Here is a 22364-nt window from a genome sequence, read left to right as displayed (position 1 = left end):
TCCGCTATTCCAGAATAAAATCTTCTCAACCAATCAAATTTGCCGGAAAGTGTGACACACATAGATAGATAGTTACAAGCGTATTAATATATAGATAATTACCTACTTATTACTGTATAATATTACTATATTACATATATAATTACCTACTTATTACTGTATAATATTACTATATTACATAATTATAATTACCTACTTATTACTGTATAATATTACTATATTACATATATAATTACCTACATATTACTGTATAATATTACTATATTACATATATAATTACCTACTTATTACTGTATAATATTACTATATTACATATATAATTACCTACTTATTACTGTATAATATTACTATATTACATATATAATTACCTACTTATTACTGTATAATATTACATATATAATTACCTACTTATTACTGTATAATATTACTATATTACATAATTATAATTACCTACTTATTACTGTATAATATTACTATATTACATAATTATAATTACCTACTTATTACTGTATAATATTACTATATTACATAATTATAATTACCTACTTATTACTGTATAATATTACTATATTACATATATAATTACATACTTATTACTGTATAATATTACTATATTACATAATTATAATTACCTACTTATTACTGTATAATATTACTATATTACATAATTATAATTACCTACTTATTACTGTATAATATTACTATATTACATATATAATTACATACTTATTACTGTATAATATTACTATATTGCATAATTATAATTACCTACTTATTACTGTATAATATTACTATATTACATATATAATTACATACTTATTACTGTATAATATTATTATTAAGTAAATGTTAAATTCTATACTAGCTTTACTTAATAATTGATCGTCACCCAACATCTGTGCTATCTCTTTAAGTAGTCTTACTCTCAGTTCTGTCTATAATTTTTACTTTGTCCCCATAAGGTCAACCATACCCCTTTTCAATCCCCCCCCCCACACATATTACAGCTTTTCGATGTTCTTCTAACCATACTCTTAGTGGATGACATGTCTCACCTTTGTATAAGTTTCCACATTTACATGGGATCTCATACAGTTCTCAGTCATGATTTTTTTTCTGTAAGGGATTGACTTGCATAAGCTATTTCTGGAGAGTCGAATCAAGTATGACTGCCAATGTATGGAGGGAATATGGAAACCATCTACCCTTACGTAACGAAATAAAAATTATAGATAGAGAAGAACGGTGAAAGGTAAGACGACTCAAAGAAGTGGCAGATTTGATGGGTGATGATCAATCATTAAGTAGACTTAGTATAGAACTAGTAATACACACGGACGAAAAAACGCTTTGGATAATCACAGATTTCAAGGTAGTTCTACTAAAATAGCCATATTTTTTAAACCAAAGCACTTCAAGTCTTCAAATTACTACTGTTTTGTTCGGAAATGAATATACTTTCAAATGAATTAATAAATATGAATGTACATTATATATTTTAAGAGTTTTAAGCAAATAAAGTGATAAAAATGTGAACGTCATAAAATGGCGTTTTCGGTAAGGTTTTGTAATGACCCCCCCCTGTTTTCTAAAGGTCCGTACCGTGATTGTATGAAGAATTTCGTCATGAAATTTGGGAATCAATAAGAGGTGTTAATCTTAATACTGTCAAGTGTCCGAAATATTTTTGACCATTTCTTTTTTTGTCGTGTTAAAAATAAGACTTTAATATGCCGAGTATCGAACATTTTGAAAAAGAAATTCTTCGGACACCCAGTAGTAAGTAAATCAATCTTTTTACTATCTTTATCAATTAAAAGTATTATTTTATGTTGAGTAGGACCGCGGTAATTGATAATTTAAAAGGACCTACCCGAAAAAAAAAAATTGTTTCTATTTCTCGAATTTGGTAAAATGAAGTTAATATTAATAGAAGCCGCAGCAGCTACAGCCTGTAGAATCAGCCATAGCACAGTGTATAAACAAACACGCGTTCTTTAATTTTTATTCAAGAACGAATTAAGAAAAACAAAATGAAACATAATGAAAATAATTAAGAAAAACAAAATGAAACAAAATGAAAACATAATGAAATATGAATATGAATGTTCTTATGTTTAATTAGAGCTATTTTGTTATCAGAATAACATTAGTTTAGAACTATTCGGTTTTCAGAATGTATAATAACAACAATCCCAACCAATTCGGCATTATGAATCTGTTGCAATCTCTCACATTTTTCGTCAAATTTAAAAACATGGTTAAAAAAAAAACAAAAAAAACTTTTGTAGATATATAGCTTGCATGCACTTTTATTCTTTAAATTAGTTTTGAACAGCGAATTAAAACAATGTTTTACTGCGAACAGCCACAAATGTTTTTTTTCAAAATCAAAATAAGTATCAAAATCTCGTTTATACATAGATTCGAAAAAGTTGTCAAAAAACAAATATATAACAAATAAATGTTATCAAAGGCAAGATAAGTTACTTTTCTACCTAACTGGATAATTTTCTAGTGTTTTTATTTAATGTAACATGTTTATTCAGCTCGAAAAACGTACAGTGTTTACCGATGTATTGGAAAATTAAAAATGGCGCCCGGCCCGACTCTCTTTGACACGGTAAGTTTGAGAAAAGGAGTTAAAAATTAAAAAAAAAAAAAACTACAAAATACTGTTAAAAACTCACCGAATATATGTCAGCCTATGTCACGGTAACATATATTGAGCGAGTTTCTAGCAGTATTTTGTCTACTTTTTTATTTTTAACTCTTTTCCCCAAACTTACCGTTTCAAGAGAGTCGGGCGGCGGGCGCCATTTAAAATTTTCCAAAACATCGGTAAACATTGTTTTCAAGCTAAATAAACATGTTACATTAAATAAAAACACTAAAAAATTATCCAGTTAGGTAGAAAAGTAACTTGCTTTTGATAACATTTATTTGTTATATATTTGTTTTGTTTTTTTTGACAACTTTTTCGAATCTATGTGTATAGTAATAAAAACCCTCAAAATCTATATCAATATTCTTGAAATTTTAAAAGCAGTTAGAAAACACATCAAACTACAATTAGGAAGCTTTTTATTTCGTTAATTTTTTTTTCTACTTATTAAGCGAAAGATATTTTTACAACCTGCTCCAGCGTAGTATAAACGGCCTATGGAATTAACACCTTCAACCTCGAAAATAGAAATCAACAAATTTATGGAATTTTCTTTGAAATTTCGCAACGCAGTTTCTTATTAAATTAAAACTAAATATATAATATAAAGCCAATAATTATGAACCGCTAACAGTAAATATGAGTGATGAACGCTCTCTTTGAAAAAAAGCTCTCTTAACTTCACCTCTAATCCAAATTATGTGTGGCAAGTCTCCTCCTAAAACACTCTTTAACCCTAACAATAACACTAAGTTCGAGTGGCAAGCCCCCCTCCCCCTCCAACAAAATACCTCTGTAAGCCACATACAAGCATCTAAAACAAACAAACAAAAAATAGATCCTTCCTTAAAGAAAATACACATAAAAATTGGTTAACTGTCCTAAAATGCTAGAATGGCCAGGAAATGGTGAATTATTTTACATTAAATTTTTGTGAAACTAACCGCTCCCCCCTCTAATATTGTTTTTGTTAGCTTTGTCTCTGTCAAGTTTTCAGTATGTTCACACATAATTTTCCTTAGCCCTACAATTAATTCAAAGTCCGAATGGCAACCCTCCACATATTCTCATTGCATAGAAACCCTCTTAAAACTACATATAATCATCTTAAAAAAAAAAAAAAAAAAAAGCATGCATATTTTCCCATAGAAAAAAAAAACAGTTAACTGCCCTAAAATGCTAGAATGATCTGTAATAGGAAATTATTTTACATTCAATTTTAAAATAATTTGTTTATCTTTCATTAAAGTTTTTCATGGCATGTTATACATAATTTCCTAAAAAGGTAGAATCACATTTTGGAGGGGTGGTCAGAAGGAGTTGAGTGGGGTTAAACAGAAGGTGTTAATCTACAATAATACCAAAGAAATATTGCAATATATTCATTTTTAAATGGTCTTATGTTTAGATTTAAGTTTTTTGTACATAAAGCACATTACAATTCAACTTTGAGTTCTCCAACTTCTTTTCTGTTTATGGATACATGGCATTTTTAAGGAATTGCTGCATATTTATGCACATTTACTGCAGATTATTTGGAAACCATAAATTTTGGGAGATTTTCAGTTGCATATTCTGATTCCTTGTACAAAAATACACTTATACAGTAAATTTCATTTTTTAGTCTTGTGTTTTGATATGACATTTTTACTGAAAAAGTAGTGTAAAAAATGTGACGAAACGCATATGGTCTTAAAGAGGGGAAAATATCCAAACGTGTGAGGCACAAAAATAGCCATAACTTCCTTAATTTTAATCAGATTTAAAAAATTTTAAAAGATTCTTTCTTAGCTCATCAAGCTCTTTCTATGCATACCAATATTGAAATATTTCAAGCTATTTCAATTTTTTCATGTGTATTGCTAATAGAACACAATATGGGAGTCGTTAATTATAATAGACTAGCAGGGGGTACCCGGCGTTGCCCAGGTATTTGTAGGTGTGTGTGTTTGGGGAGGGGGGGGGTAAATCAGAACAAAAAGGAAACTTAACAATAGCGATTTATAAAAAAAAAAAAAAGATGGGAGTTTGGTGGTATGTGGGCTCGAACCCAGAGCCTTGAGGCCTATAGACTGAGCATGAACACCTGTGCTACGGCGACAATGTTAATCTAAGAGCGATTAAAGTGAGTCACGTCAAGGAGGTTCGATTGACAGGTGGACGCTTAATGAGGTCATTGCGGGAGCGTTACGATGACGGGGCAAAATAAATGAAAAAATCCAATTTTGTACATAAAAAGCAAATATTTCCATGTGAACAAATATGTATGTAGGTAACACATGATGGATGAATGCTCAATAATCCTTGGAAAACTCCCTTGTTGGGGCACATTGATAGGATTGTTGTAACATCATTGAACCCTTTTTGGTATGACTATGCTGCTATGAGGTAGTAGCATAGTCATGGCATGCTATTAAGCTTAAGTTTTAGGAAGTTAGCTTTCTTTTGCTTATGGTCATGTCATGAAAGCAAAATTGTATAAAAATCATGCATTTTGTAAAGTAGTCAAAGTTTCTCAATATCAAAGTGTTAGTTTTGAATAACACTTAAAAGATATTCTATGAAATATCAGGAAGGCAACATTAGCCTTCGGGCCAAGATCAAAGAGTAGTATCTGTTCCGGCAGATACTGCAAGCAAAGACCATATGTGGGGGCGACCCCACAGATAAGACCTTGGTCAATGTAGGGGCAACCCTTCATACCAATTGTCACTATCTAGCTCCCCTACTCCCCGGGGAGTTAGTCCCCATTTCCCCTTCACTCCTCACATTAAAAATCAGCCTTGTGCCTAATTTGCTCGGTGGGGGAGCAAATAAATACCTGACCTTCAGGACAAGATCAAAGTGTAGTTCTTCAGATGCTGCACTTCAATTTCTTGTTCTCTGTCAATGGAGGAGAAATCCTTCACGACTGAGACAATTTTTGTTTTTGTTCCTTTTCTCCACGTTAAAAAACGACCCTGGTGTCTAACTCTGTCCCGTGGGGAGGCATTGTAAATAGGAACAATGTTGATTACAGCTACGATGCATTAAAAAAGAACAAGATGTTTTTTTTCTCATAAAATGGAAGATCTGGCTGCGCATATCAAGTTATTGGCAAATATGTTTCATGGCTTAAGTGTCACTAAGTCGAGCTGGCTTATAAGTATGCACATCGGAATGATCTTCAAATGCCTTTGAATTGGAGGGAAGAAAAGAAAGCTGGTTGGGACTTGTGGTTAAATTTTAGTGATCGCAATCAGCTGTCTATCCGAAAGCCTGGAGCTACATCATTTGCATGTGCATCAGCCTTTAACAAACCTGTTGTCAACATGTTTTTTGATAATTTGGCCAACCTAATGGACAAGTACAACTTTAGCCTTTGTCAAAGTTATAATGTGGATGAGATTGGGTGCACAACTGTCCAAACACTCAAAGCAGTTGTTGCAGCTAAGAGACAGGAGCAGGTTGGCAGCATAACATCCGCTGAGAAAGGTTGCCTTGAGACAGTTGTTTATGCCATTTCTGCAACAGAATAGTGTGTCCTGCCTATGTTTATTTTTCCACAAGTGAATTATAAGGAGCACTTCATAAATGGAGCAGCACCTGGTTCTATTGGTACAGCTTGACAGTCAGGGTGGATTGATGAATCTGCCTTCATCCAGTACATGCACCATTTCATCAAGCATGTACATTGCACAAAATCAGAACCTGTTCTGATGATTCTGGACAATCATGCTTCTCATTGCAGTTTGGAGGCTATTGATTTGGCCAAGGAGCATGGGATTGTTACGCTAACTATTCCACCCCACACTTCACATCGTCTGCAGCCTCTTTATAAATCCATATTTGGTCCTTTTAAAACTGCATTCAACCTCACAATGGATGCGTGGCTACGTTCGAACCCGGGAAGAACTGTTACGATTTATGACCTTCCCCAACTTGTCTGCCAGGTACAGATGATTGCTGTGACACCAGCAAATGCAATTGCTGGCTTCAGTAAAACTGGCATTTATCCGTACAACAGCCAAGTATTTACAGACTTGGATTTTGCTGCTGCCGAAACAACAAATCAGCCAATAATCAACATTGATGAGGATAATGCTGATAAACACACTGATAGTATTGAGAAGATGGACAGTTATGTATCACTATCTGTGATTGTGCCAGTGCCGAAAGTACAACCTAAGAAAATAACTGGTAGAGGAAGGGAAAACCCAAATTCTTACAGCCACACCTGTCCGAAATGAAATTGCTAGAAGAAACAACCAAAAAAAATTCAGTAAAAAGCTTTTCCGCAATGAAAATCAGTCAGAGTCTGAATCAGATATTGATGAATCTGACGCAGACCAGCTAGTTGAATCTAGTAGTTAAAGTAGTGGCCATGATGATGACGAAATCATTGAAGGTGATTTTGTTGTGGCTCAAGTCACACGCAAAAGAAGGAAAGCCAACTACATCTTTCGAATTGACTTCTTAGATTCTGAAGCGGATTCATATGGAGGCTTATTCCTGAAAAAAGTCGGTGGAGATGTCAGTCAAGGCACAGCTGTGTTTGTTGCAGACCATAATGATTACGGAAATGTTCAGAAAGATGACATTCTTTGGAAATTACCACTTCCTACTGTCTTGGGAGGATCAGAGAGACACTTGCACAGCTGTCTTTCTTGCGCAATTTCGACAAATATGAACTCAATTACGAGTAGAATGGACAGGGATTCATCTGCACATTATTCACCTTTTCAATCACTCTGTTATTGTTACTGTTGTGTTGCTTAACTGTTCAGTGACACTTTCCTGACATGTTTTGTTGCTTAACTGTTCAGTGACACTTTCCTGACATGTTTTGTTGCTTAACTGTTCAGTGACACTTTCCTGACATGTTGTGTTGCTTAACTGTTCAGTGACACTTTCCTGACATGTTGTGTTGCTTAACTGTTCAGTGACACTTTCCTGACATGTTGTGTTGCTTAACTGTTCAGTGACACTTTCCTGACATGTTGTGTTGCTTAACTGTTCAGTGACACTTTCCTGACATGTGTTGCTTAACTGTTCAGTGACACTTTCCTGACATGTTGTGTTGCTTAACTGTTCAGTGACACTTTCCTGACATGTTGCGTTGCTAAGCTATTCAATGATATTCTATTGTTGCTACTTCACCGTGTTTTGTATGATTTCATTAAGGAACTCGTTTGATGCTATTGTTAGTTTGAAGATTGTCTGGCTCTTGAAGCTTCATCATATTAGTTGGGTTTAATTTGACAACCAGAATTTTATTCACATCCCCAATTTTTTAAGGAGTTGTTTGTGAACTTGAAAAATTCTCAGGACCATCAAAGTTTGAGATCTAGCTAATTACCTGCAGAATAAACATGGACTCTACTGTGCATTGTTAACCATTTCAATGACACTCTTAATGTTACTGTTGCGTTGTTTAACTATTCAATGACACTGTGTTGACACTACTCAGGGCTCTATGGACAAACTTATCTTTAGTTGACCTTTGACAACTAAATATTTTTGTTTACTAGCCAAATAGAAAAGTTATTAGCCAAACTCACATGCTTTTTAGAATTTGACATGTTTTTTAATAAGTGTAATTCTAATATACAACAAATTTGATGTGGATACTTAAAGATATAAACATTCTAATTTCTTCAGATGTTTTTTTTAAACAGCCTTTGTTTAAAAAAAAATTTTTTTAAAAAGAAAAAAGAGTACATTGTTCTATTAAACTTATTTAACTTTGTTCGTTTTATTTAAAAAAAAAAAAAAATAGTTTAAGATATTTTTCACTCAGTAGTGAGCTTTGAAAGATTGTTAGTAAAAGAAATACAATCACCTAAAGATAAGTGTTTCATTATTTCTAGTTGCCAAAAAAATCACTCACAAATGTGACTGTTTCACTCGCAATGTAGAGCTCTGCCATGTAAAGAACGGCTTTCAGAATAGACAACACCCTTTTTAACTGTGATAATCATTGTTAGCATACCTACCTGCAAATGCTAGAAAAAAAAAAAAAAAAAAAAAAAACATGGGGTGGAGGCAATACCGATAGTAGAGAAGTAGATTTGTATATTGCACATGCATACAAACCTGGCAGCCAGTGAATTACAGTGCATAATACAGGTCTTTATATCTCTATAAGTATTTGTCTCCGCAAAATTTGAATAAGATTTCCTTAATCAGCATACTCGAAAGTCATCATTCTACAGAAAATTGTGGAGGTGGACCTAATGTACAAATTTATGTCCCCCTCCTAAAAAAGTTAACATGTGCGCAATTTCGAGAATCGGTCCGGAAAAGAAAATTAAATAAAATACTGCACAGAATTCAAAATTGGTGAAAGCACAATTATATAACAAATAAACGTTTCCGTATGCAATGAAATTCACGTTAAAACTGTTGCAAAATCTAATCGTTAACAAGAATAGTAAATGCAAAAAAAGAAAAGAAAACTTTTTTCAGGGCAGGTTTTTATGGGGAGGAGGGGGGGGTCGGTATTTTGTACATGTTTACATTCCCAAACCATTGCTGTGTTTACATTTTTGTTCTGGACGTGCAAGCAAAAGTTTTTTTTTTTACTTGTGCATGTTTATTCCAGTAAATAAGGCTATCAGTAATTGTCTGTTTATGAGCGGTTAATATGTTTGCATTTTTTCTTTTTTTAGCGCTAGTATCTCACGGAGAGAGCGACGCCATTTTTGTAAACTTTTAGAAGTATTTGTTTATTTAGGAATTAGTTTCATTCTGGAATATGAGAATGGCAGGTCTCAGCCAATCAAAAGAGCAGAACATGGGTATTATTTAGAATTTGGGAATCGGAACGAATATGTTATGTCTATGTTTGTCTTTAGCCAGTTACAGAGGGTGTAATCATACTATAGTTGAAAAATGTAGAATTGGACCTGGAGACAACTAGTAGCAATGAGCGCACTAAATACTGAAAGAGAAAAATAGGAAGTTCTTCCTCTGTGGATGTGGTGATTGTGATGGTGTTGCTCATTGGATACAATGTAACATTTTATTATCACAAATGAATGTGGCAGAAATGGTGGTCGTAAGCTACATAAGATAGTGGCTATCAGGATAGATGTCTTGAATTTGTATGTGCCATCTTTTGTTGCAAACTTACGATACTTTGGCCCAAACAGAAATTTCTACAATCATATGTGGAAATCTTGGAAATTTTTCAACCTTTAAAACTAAACAAAGAAAGCAACAAAAATAAAAAAAATTTTAAAAAAATATTTTAACCTAAAGTTCTGCTCTGTAAGTCAAATTTCTTGCAATCACTGCATTAATTTGCTTCCAAGAATCCACACTAGTCTATATATTAATACAACAGTGTGTGTGTTGTTTTGTGCATCACGCTTACGTCTTTTATTTCTTCCGAGTGACTGTTGTCTAATTGTTATGCCTTTCTATTTCTTGTAATAATCTTACCAAGAATTCTTCATAAGTTTTGGTTTCAGTTTCGATTATAGTTGATGGCACTTAAGTCATCTATTTTTTATAAATAATTTTACCAAGAATGCTTCATAAGTTTTGGTTTCGGTTATAGCTGAAGCAAGTTATATATATATATATATATATATATATATATATACACACACACACATTTTTTCTTTATAAGTTTTGGTTTCAATTACAGCTGATACACCTAATTCACATGGATATATTGTGTTTTATATTTGTGAAATCACAAGCTTATGATATATATATGAATCGATAAAGAATTTACTATAAAAATATATACAAAATTTGCATAACTTAAAATATCATGTTTAAGCATACTTTACGCCAGGCTATGCCAGGCGTCCCTGCTAGCTTAGATAAATACAGGGTGTCCATAAAGTTCATGTGCACTTTAAAAAATTTATAACTTTATTTATATTTGCGATAGAAATAATCTGTAAAAAATGTTATAAAGTTTCATGTATCTAGTTTTAAGTATAGTTATTGAATAATTTTTCACCACAAAATTCGTAACAATTTTTAGATAAGTAAAAAATAAGTAAAAAATATTTTCTTTTGTTTTTCAGAATCAATTTGATCCCATGGCTTCAATTGAGGAAAAAGTAAACTGTGTCCTTTGGTTGGCTGAATTGAAATCTACTATTGCTGTACAAAGAAAGTTTAGAATTGAATACAATAAAAACGCGCCTCATAGGAACACCATTGTTAAATAGATGAAAAAATTTAAAGAGACGGGCTCTGTCCATGATAAACCACGGTCTGGAAAGCCATGTGTCAGTGACGAAAGTGTTGCTTCCATAGAAGAATCCTTTACTGCAAGTCCAAGAAAGTCTGTAAGACGGGCATCATTGGAGCTCGGGCTGCCAAAGTCTACTGTGCATAAGATTCTGCGGGCAAAACTTCATATGAAAGCTTACAAAATTCAATTACATCAACAGTTGTTAGAAGAGGATTATTATGCACAGCTAACTTTCTGTCACCAGTTCAATGAAAAACTTTGCAATGATGATGCATTTGTGAGTAATTTACTGTTTTCTGATGAAGCAATATTTCACATTAGTGGCAAGGTCAACAGGCATAATTGCCGAATTTGGGGAACTGAAAACCCAAATGAAACTGTTAAACATGAAAGGGACTCTCTTAAAGTTAATGTGTGGTGTGCTTTGGGAATAAATCGAATCATAGGGCCATATTTTTTTAAATATCATGTTATTAACAGTGACAGCTACTTAGATATGTTGCAGTATTACTTTATCCCACAACTTGAACAATTAAACTTGAAAGATGATACAGTGTTTCAACAAGACGGAGCTCCTTGTCACTTTGCTCGGCGTGTTAGACAGTTTCTAAATCAGGAATCTCCTAACAGATGGATCGGAAAGGGTGGACCATTTCATTGGCCTCCACGTTCGCCAGATTTTACTTCATTAGATTTTTTATGGGGACATATGAAAACAATTGTGTATGCAACCAAACCTAGTTCATTGGAAGATTTGAAAGCTAGAATAACTAATGTGATTTCAGGTATTACTATAAATCATTTGGCAAATGTTTTTTGTGAACTGCAAATCGTATTACCCTTTGTATTGCCAATGATGGAGGGCGTGTGGAAAGTTAAATAAAATTTCAATAAAAGCTTAAAAAATATAGATTTACTTCTTTCAAATCCATTTTACAAATTATTTCTATTGCAAATATAAATAAAGTTATAAATTTTTTAAAGTGCACACGGATTTAATGGGCACCCTGTACTTTTGCAGTTTTAGCAAAAGAGCTACAATAATATCATGGTGTCTCCATTTACACTGAACATCGACAGAATGCCAACATCAATATATTACATATAAAAGCGTAAAAGCGTCTGCTGTGGAATTTCCACAGGTCCCGCTAGTCTTATTATTACTATAGTGATGATTAGTTGTTTACCATGAAATACCGTTTCAGGGAGATAATATATATATATATATATATATATATATATATATACATATATAATATTTTATATATTTCCACAGTCAAACAACATTAAAGCTCACATGGCCGGTGATGAAGATAAAGCGCTGTTTATATGGCCGACCTGACACTTGAGATTTTTTTTTTCCTCTCTCTGGGGCTAAATAAAGAGACTAAACTATACCCCCCCTTCTCTTCTTTGTGCAGACCTGGAAGTTCTCAAGCGGAGAATTATTACCAGATGGTAGGCTTTTACCCAAGACATGTTGCAGCATGTTTGGGAAGAACCGCTCTACCAACTTGACGTGTGCCATTTATCAAACAATACATGTATTGAACATTTGTGAAAACGTTCACGCAATTCATTTATTTGATTCTTTTGTTTTTTTTTTATTCAAAATAAATCTTTTGTTAATCAATATTAAGCCTGTTTTAGTTTCATTTGCATACACTGTATAATTTCTGTGATACTTATATCTCAAATGTTAGCAAATGTTTTGAAACACACACATATATATATATATATATATATATATATACATACATACATACATACATACACTAGCAAAAGTACTCGTCATTGACTGGGTTCAAAAACAGCCTACAGAAAATGGACTCTGATTTATTAAAGTATGATAGGTTATGAAAAGAAAGGGTTGTAAGGAGATAGCTTCGAATTTGGGGGTATCAAAACCAAAGCAAAATATGATGAAAGTAAAAATAAAATAGATGAACCCCATAATTTATTATACCATACCTGTTCACACTGAAACACTTATCACAATATTCTGTGGATCTATATTAAAAAAAACCTTGTTACACTTTGTGACATATTCTATGGAGGTCAGGTGCGAATGAACACCCTATAATTTTATTATACCATATTTTTTCAAACTGAAACATAATTATCAAAGTATACTTACGCAGATAGATATGAAAAGTCTTTATTAAAGTTTGTGCCTATTTCCATTCTATGGAGGCCAGGCGCGAACGCAGACTCCACAATTTTATTATACCATCCCTATTTAAGTTAAAACATACTTATCAAAGTATTCTTATGTACATCTATATCAAAAACATTTGTAAACGTTTATTTTTAATTTTTTTATTTTTTTATTTCCATACTTTGTGGACCAGGCACGAACGCAGGCCCCACAATTTTAATGAACCACCGTTCTGCAGGATCAAACATACCCATTCCTGTGTCTCAATACATCTTCTATCATTACACCTAATCTGGTTTTAAAATAGTCAACCATATAGGAGCCTATTTGTGACCAGACACACACACAGACATTCAGCTTTATATTATAGATATATATTTTTTTTTTCATGTATCTACATAAAATGTTATAAGATATAACAGTTAGTGTATTGATTTTCAGTATTTACTTCAACAATGCTCCATATACAAGTAGAGCTAAATAGTTAAGTTTATGGCAATTAAGCTACTCATAGGCTTCTGTGTTTCACCTCTGCAGAGAATAGTCAGGCTAAAATGCAGGGGCCTCTCTGTAGCTTAATTGCCATATATATTTTCATAAATTTAATATGTATATAATACAAATTTAACACTGTAAAATATATTTTACATGAATTTGTTTGACAGGTTACTCAAATAAGATAGATTGAAAATTCCTTAATATATATATAAATATATATATGAGAGATATATATATATACATACATACATACATACACACACACACACACATACATGGTCAAAAGTATAAAGCACCTATAAAAACACTTAGATAATTGTTTAAACCTACGCATTTAAAGGTTAAGAATTGTACAGTGAACAGTTGAGAGCAAATGTAAAATATTTAACAGTAAATTGTAGCACTTATTTGCTTTTAAAGCCCCTTTCAAAAGTTTTAGCCGAGTTTCATAGCCTCTCAAATTTGGAGAAGGAAGCATAATGGTTTGGGGCTACTTGGCTTTTTCAGTCACTGAACTGTTGTACACATGTGAGGGTAGAATGAATTCCACAATTTATACTTGCATGCTGGACCAGGTTTACCAAATCTCTTAGACTAAAATATTTAAGAATAACATTCCAAGTGATGTAATCTTCCAACAAGACGATGTCCCATGCTATACGTCAAAAGTTTCAATGGATTGGTTTGAGAAAAAAAGGATAACAGTGATGACGTGGTCCCCTTCTTTGACCCCTATTATGGCCCCTTAACATTTGTTTTGAGGTCAAATCAAGTTATTAAGTTAGATCCATGTCCAAGGAACCTATGTCTAAAATGTCCTACTTGGCCTTCGGGACAAGATCAAAGTGTAGTATCTGTTCTTCAGATGCTGCACTTCTATTTCTTGTTCTCTTTCGGTGGAGGAGAAATCCTTCACGACTGAGACAATTTTTATTTTTGTACCTTTTCTCCACGTTAAAAAACGACCCTGGTGTCTAACTCTGTCCCGTGGGGAGGCATAGTAAATAGGTACAATAATATCAAGGCTTGGCCTTTTGGTCAAGATCAAAGTGTAGTATCTGTTCCGGCAGATACTGCAAGCTATGACTAGCAAAGACCAGATGTGGGGGCAACCCCACATGCCTGACCTTTAACCAGCTCCCATTTCCCACCTCTCGGGAGCTGGTCCCCTTTTTCCCTTCACTCCTCACATTAAAAATCGGCCTTGTGCCTAATTTGCTCGGTGGGGGAGCAAATAAATACCATCTGTTCCGGCAGATACTGCAAGCTATGACTAGCTAAGACCAGATGTGGGGGCAACCCCACATGCCTGACCTTTAACCAGCTCCCATTTCCCACCTCTCGGGAGCTGGTCCCCTTTTTCCCTTCCCCCTCCTTTCACTCCTCACATTAAAAATCGGCCTTGTGCCTAATTTGCTCGGTGGGGGAGCAAATAAATACCATCTGTTCTTCAGATACTGCACTTCCATTTCTTGTTCTCTTTCGGTGGAGGAGAAACCCTTCACGACTGAGACAATTTTTATTTTTGTACCTTTTCTCCACGTTAAAAAACGACCCTGGTGTCTAACTCTGTCCCGTGGGGAGGCATAGTAAATAGGTACAATAATATCAAGACGTCTCAATTCACGCTGAACATCCACAGAATGCCAACAGCAATATATTACATATGAAAGAGTCTGCTGTAGAATTTTCCACAGGTCCTGCTAGTATTGAATTAATGCATTATGACAGCCATTAATAAAAGTACACTTTTAATCATCACAATGCTTCAAGCAAACTACAATACTCTGTATGGTACTTATGCAGAATACGGATCATGCTGAAATGATAAAATTTGGAAACCCATTCTTAACATGAGGAGGGGGAGGAAATTTTTTTAAAGTGTTTTATGCGTTCACCTAACAATTTTTATTAAACAAAAGATACCATAAAAATTGAAGTTAACTTGAAAATTCTATCAAAAAAATAGCACGGTTGGTATAATGCATAAATGAAACACTCTTTATTACACGCACAAACATTAAAAAATATTTAACATAAAAAGAAAAATTAAAAAAATATTTTAAAATAAAAATCGACACTGGCTAAAGCAGACATCTAACAGCCATCTTGTTTGTCAATTAGTTTGGAGAAATCAACTTTTGCAGGTATTCAACCATTCAATATGTTCTGCCTGTCAACAACAAGATCAAAAGGATAGGATAGAATCTACGCTTCTCCTGAAGATGTTAAAATAAAATCACCATAGTCACAACCTGGATTTGAACTCTGTTTGCTCATTTCATAAAAATCAAAAATAAAAGTTGCTATTATCAAGTAGATATGATTACGTTGAACAGAAATTAAAAAGAGATAAGGTTTAAATCCCAAAAAAAGTGCATCTTATATGTGCAGCAAATTTATGAAGATACATTTATAAAAAGAAATTTAAGCTTATAAAAGAGAGAACAAATGTAAAGGTGTGATGGATAGACCCAAGCTGAAGCAAATCAAGCTATAATAGTGGAATCAGCTATGAAGTTGCATTTTTATTGATTCAAATATATATATATATATATATATATATATATATATATATATATATATATATATATATATAGTGTGTGTGTGTGTATAATTTGTTTATTTTAGCTTGAATTATCTGAAGAAATGGACAGGTTTGTTTGTTTTTTTTATTGCTCTGTCTATTGAAACAATTTGTAATGAGTTGAGCAAAGAAACCCCGAGATTGAAAGAATAAAAACATATTTAGCTCTACTCACGTAATGAGCACTTTTTTCCCCGGTTTTAACCATTGGGCCACCGCGAGATGCTAACGGAAAGACGTTTGAATTTATTTAATTACTTGGATTTGGCAGGTGCACGTTTTAATGACTTAATAAGGTCAACTTTTGACTGCGGGGTAAATTTCATTTAGTGCGGGAATGCTTCCCCCCCCCAAGACGTTGGGGGTAGGGGGAAACATTATAGGAAAAGGCCTAACATACATGTGGCGAGCGAAAACTGTTGAATATTTATCTTCCCCAAGTCGAGCAAATTAAATAGACAGGCGAGCTCCATTGTTAAATCTGAGAGATTACGATTTACATGTGATATAAAAAGTTTTAATAAGTTGTTAGGCGACCGATCGCTTCTCTGAAAAAAGCCTTTCTTGGACATACACAAAAAGCGAACATACATTTTCGCTTTTATATATATAGACTAGCGAGGGGTACCCAGCGTTGCCCGGGTGTTTGGAGGTGTGTGTGGAAACTTCGGGGGGGGGGGGTAAAAAAAAAAATGCTTTGGTAGGTAAGGATCAAACCCGAACCCTTGAGGCAAAGTTGTAAATTAAAATGTGAAAAATAAAATGTGCGACATTAACCATTGCCCCACCGCGAGATACTAACGGAAACATGTTTGAATTTATTTAATTACTTGGATTTCGCAGGTGCCCGTTTTAATGAGTTAATGAGGTCAAGTTTGACTACGGGACTTTTATTTTCCCAAGATGTTATAGGAAAAAGACTAACCCACATGCGGTGAGCGACAAATGTTGAATATTTATCTTCCTGAAATCGAGCAAATTAAATAGACAGGTGAGCTTCGTTGTTAACTGTGAGATATTACGATTTATATGTGATATAAAAAGTTTTAAAAAGTTGTTAGGCGAGCGACCGCTTCTCTGAAAAAAGCCTTTTGTAGACATACAGAAAAAGTGAACACACATACATACATTTTCGCTTTTATATATATAGATAACACAAACTGCATATAAAGTAGAAATATCCATTTTTCTTAAACTATAGAAAATTCTGTATTCAAACAAATTTGGTACAAGTACAACAGGGCTCTACGGACAAATTTATTTTTAGTTGACCTTTGACAACTAAATATTTTCGTTTACCAGCCAAATAGAAAAGCTACTAGCCAAACCCACATGATTTTTAGAATATGACATCTTGTGTGACGAGTATGTACATCATAAAGGTTTTTCTTGGTTTTTTATAAGTGTTAGTCTAAATATACAACAAATTTTATGTTGATAATGGAAGGTATAAACATTCTAAATTCTTCAGATATTTTTTTAAAACAGTTTTCGTAAAAAAAAAAAAAAAAAAAAAAAGTATATTGTTCTATTAAACTTTTATTGTTTAAATAATTTAACTTTGTTCGTTTTATTAAAAAATAGTCGATAAGATATTTTTCACTCAGTGAGCTTTGGAAGATTGTCAGTGAAAGAAATACAATCGCGAAAAGATAAGCGTTTCATTATTTCTAGTCGCCACTTTGAAAAATCACTCGCAAATGCGACTGTTTCACTCGCAATGTAGAGCCCTGCTACTGATGGGTTGCTTACTTTTTCAAGGACATCGTGTTAGTGTTACTTTACCTTGTTTTGTTAGACTACATGTATGGAGCATGTTTGATAGTATTGTTAGTTTCAACGTGGAAGTTGGACACTTCATGCTTTGTCAGTTTATTGATTGTGATGAAGGCTAATTATTGTACAAGTGTTCGATGATCATATTCGTTTGGGTCAAATTTACAAAGAAAAGGGGGGGGGTCTATGTAATTTGAAAATTTGGCAGGATGATGAAACTTTGTAGAGTTCGAATTATTTTACACTTATAAAAAAATTGTCTGTAAAACAGAAGCAAATACATGTTCGACAACTACATGAATAGAGGTGTTGAGGTGTTATCATGAACAAAATGTGGTGCAAATTGTTTCCTTTTATTCTTAGTCCAGATTCATGCTATTAGCTGTGGTAATTCCCTAGATTACATAAACAGATGCAATTGTTGAATTACTGAAAATGTATCAAAAGTAAGAGGAAACTGCATGTCAAGATGTGTTGAATGCTGCTCTAGAAGCGAAATTTTGTAGCCAAGTGATGGTTAAGGAGATATTTGTTCTTAAAGTTCAAGTTTGCTCCCTTTTTTAGGAGTTTACAGCATGCTAGCTTGTAAATAGTAGAATGTCCATCTTACCACAATAGCATGACTATCTTACCCCAAGCTTGGGGTAAGTTGGGCACTTCTACCAATGATTTTCAAATCAAAATTTTTATATTAATAGCTGCTCTGAGAAAGAAACGCTCCTGCAAGATATTTGCAGCGATATGAAATGTTATTTTGGTCTAACTTTTTACTATGAATATTTCAGAGATTGTTAATAAATAAAAAAATTAAAAATTAAAAAACAGTAACAAAAAAAAAAAAAAGTGCCCATTATACCCCAACCTCCCCTATTGCTGTTTTTGTTTAAAATGACGTTTAAAAAGTCGATTCGTTGACTATCCTTAACAACCCCCCATTTATTTGTTATATATTCAATTTTTTTACCACGGTTTTGTACCTCTGTGGATTGTAAAGCAAACCCAACAAAACTTATCCAGGTTACCTTGCCTTTAGGAACATTTATTGGTAAATATGAAGAATTACTTCAACCTCGAAAATTCCTTTAAAATTCCCACTCTTAAAGGTTTTCGGGGTCGCTGAAAACGAAAATAACGTTTAAAATTACGGCAAACGAGTAGTTTCCAAGATATGAAGAAAGGTGGAGGAGCGGCCGTCACAATACCCCCCACCCCAAATGTAAACAGAATTTTTGTAAAATATTAAACAGTTCTTCTGCTCAAATAGTTAATTAAACTGCATAAGCATCTGTTAAAAACTATACAAGTTCTATAATTGAACCTTCTCTCCACAGAAGAGACGTTGCGAGCCTATCCTTGTTTTATCATTATTTCCATGGCAGGTGCTCGTCTGAACTCCAATCTCTGGTCCCCCCCCCCCTCGCCATTTCTTCACGAAAAACACCCGTCTAGCTGAATCCACTGAAAAATTTCCCCCACTCTTATCTGTGCCTGAATCAAAACGTAGATTCCATGAACAAAGCTCCTTTCTTAGAACTGCACGCCTGTGGAACTCTGTTCCGTCTGCCTGCTTCCCACCTGACTACAACTTGGATGTCTTCAAGTCCAACGTTAACAAATTCCTGATGAACCGCCCTCTTAAGTAAACACTTCATTAAATCTCCACACTAACGTACTGTACTTGCAATAACCCTTATCCCTGAGTGGCTTCCGAGCCTTGATAAGTGGTGACCACTGTGTAAAAAAAAAAAAAAAAAAAAATATCCCCGCTCCAAAAAGAGAACGAAAAACAAACTGGCAGTCCCCCACCCTCATCCACCACTCAAAAAAAAGGTGACCATAAAGTGAGTGCATTTCTTCATATCTTGGAAAATGGAATCTTTCCTGGAATTTTTAAAGTTAGTGGTAATTTTAAAGGATTTTCCGGAAATGGAAAGAAAGTCCCCCCACCCCGAAAAAAAAAAAAAATCGTGGCCATAAAGTGGGTGCTCATTTTACATTATAGAAAATTCGGGTTTGTATTACTGTACACATAGATTCGAAAAAGTTGTCAAAAAACAAATATATAACAAATAAATGTTATCAAAGGCAAGATAAGTTACTTTTCTACCAAACTGGATATATTTTTCGTGTTTTTATTCAATGTAACATGTTTATTCAGCTCGAAAAACATACAGTGTTTACCGATGTATTGGAACATTCAAGATGGCGTCTGATTCTCTCTTTAACACGGTAAGTTTGGGAAAAGGTGTTATAAATAAAAAATTAGAAAAAATACTATTAAAAACCCGCCGAATATATGTCAAGCTATGTCACGGTAACATATATTGAGCGAGTTTTTAACAGTATTTTGTCCAGTTTTTTATTTATAACACCTTTTCCCAAACTTACCGTGTTAAAGAGGGAGTCCGACGCCATCTTGAATTTTCCAATACATCGGTAAACACTGTATGGTTTTCGAGCTGAATAAACATGTTACATTGAATAAAAACACGAAAAGGTTATCTTTCAGATGCAAGGTTCATTGTTTACTTGCGGTTTTAACGATGTAAGATTCCGTTGTACGGAAGACCAAATCGGCCAAAATGTCTATGATGTTTTTATTGGCGCTTTTCTTCGTATTTTTAATAACATTTTTTGGCACCATTTATAAGTTCTTTTTACAAATAATTTTTTTAATACTGTAATAGTAAAATAAAGATACATTTATTAATCATACGGAAAAAGTATCTCGTAATGTTTTCACACGAGATTTTTTTCCTGTTGATTTCTCTTTTTTTTTTAAATATTAAAATTGATTTACTATTTAAAGTGATTTTAAAGCCTTTAACATGACGGAGTTTATAATGAAAACCAAATTACCGTTAAAATTAAAATAATCTTTATTAGAAATTTGTAACAAAATAACAAAATTATAAAACTATTAGATTAAAATTGAGAACTGTTAATTAAACAACGTGAACATTTTATAATGAGTGTTTTCATGAAATGTATTTTTAATAATAAAAAAGTTAACCCTAACCCTAACCCTGTCACGGTGTTTGTATAATAATACCCATAAATTTGCTCTCGTCGATTTCCACGGTTCTTCCAGGACCACCGATTTCAATTGGATTTTCCATCAGGGACATTGCGCAAATGTCCCTTATGAAATTAAACCAGTCCAGTCCACTAGAGTAATCGGGGATAGACCAGTTTCTTTGGAAACTTTTACGATCGGTGCCTCCAAACTCCACTAATACAACATTTCAATTAAAATATTTAATTTTAATCTACTGCCTTCGAAGAAGGATCCTGCCCTAATATTTTTCCGTTTCTTACATTGTGGGCAAGCCCAACAATATCCGTCTATATATTCCTTGCCCCGTCGACATTGAAGGTTCATCCGACGGCTAGGAACTACATTGCATTTTGGACACGTCTGTTGGTTGGCGATTAAACCACGATGTGCCAACCATTTCATAGTGGTTAAATTGTCACATGTATTGGTAACAATGTCTTTAAATAATGTGTTAGTGGCACAAACATCTCCCGCTGGCATCACCACATCGACTAATTTGTTCATGATTAAATCAACAGGAAAAAAAAATCTCGTGTGAAAACATTACGAGATATTTTTTTTCGTATAATTAATAAATGTAACTTTATTTTACTATTACAGTATTAAAAAAAATATTTGTTTCGTGACAACTTTTTCGAATCTATGTGTACAGTAAAACAAACCCAAAATTGCATTGAAATTTATATATTTTGGAGCGCAATTTTTTTATTTTTATTTTTCTTTATTATTCATCTTACAAAATATCTTTGAAAACAAAACGGGGCCAAAACGGAAATTAACTAGTTTATTAGTTTGTAAAAATAAAAAAATGTCGAACACGTGTGCTCGAAACTACGAATAATGACTCAATGAACAGATAAAACAAACAAAATTAATTTAGCAAAGCACAAAAAGATAACCTTAATATTTTAAGTTTGAAAATTAAAATTTAAAAGTTAACAATACTTACTATTTTGACAATTTTTCGAAGAAAACCTTACATTCCTCATCTGTAAGGGGCCGCATGGTGAGCTTTTACTTGAAGAATTCCAAAAAAAAAAACAAAAAAAACTCCCGAAATTGTTCGAGTTATGTCTCTTACACCGTGGTACTGACGGTGTCGTGTTCAGAGTTGAAATAGGAACCTCCAAAAGTCACCACAGAATTACCCCCCACCTTATATGTAAAACGATGTAACTTTATTATAAATTAATATTATCAATATAACTTTTGTACCATTTAAAAGAAGGGCAACATAAACTAGTAATAATTTTTTAAAAATTTTTTCACCGTACGAAAATAATGAAATTTCGAGACGAAAATCGTGTTTACATAATCGGCGCTTTAAAATAACGTTCCCATAGTAAGCATTTCAAACGTGAAAACATACCCGTGTTTAATCAATCTAGCAAATAAACTAATATTCAGATTTTCGCGAAATTTTCG

At 33.3% G+C, this 22364-nt stretch overlaps 2 protein-coding genes across 2 annotated transcripts in view; one reads left to right on the top strand and one right to left on the bottom strand.

The window, feature by feature from the left end:
- Positions 1-22046, bottom strand: part of LOC145248135 (60S ribosome subunit biogenesis protein NIP7 homolog) — a 45825-nt gene extending 23779 nt beyond the window's left edge. The window contains exon 1 of the mRNA XM_080109950.1: positions 21889-22046. Coding sequence (XP_079966076.1) covers positions 21889-21944 — 56 coding nt within the window. The 5' untranslated portion in view covers positions 21945-22046. The remainder of the gene's footprint in view (positions 1-21888) is intronic.
- Positions 6198-7438, top strand: LOC145247873 (uncharacterized). The gene has a single exon (XM_080109489.1). The coding sequence runs from the start codon at positions 6313-6315 to the stop codon at positions 6892-6894; it is 582 nt and encodes a 193-aa protein (XP_079965615.1). The 5' UTR covers positions 6198-6312; the 3' UTR covers positions 6895-7438.
- Positions 22047-22364: the final 318 nt, after the last annotated feature.

The sequence above is a fragment of the Euprymna scolopes genome, chromosome 26, assembly GCF_053919585.1.
Source record: "Euprymna scolopes isolate OS-2025 chromosome 26, ASM5391958v1, whole genome shotgun sequence".
Taxonomy (NCBI): Eukaryota; Metazoa; Mollusca; class Cephalopoda; order Sepiida; family Sepiolidae; genus Euprymna; species Euprymna scolopes.
The sequence above is the reverse complement of the archived record's forward strand: the minus strand, read 5'-3'. Positions and strand labels throughout refer to the sequence as shown.

Excerpts from the sequence above, each read along its gene's own strand:
- LOC145247873 (XM_080109489.1), top strand. The coding sequence starts at position 6,313 with ATGCACCATTTCATCAAGCATGTACATTGCACAAAATCAGAACCTGTT.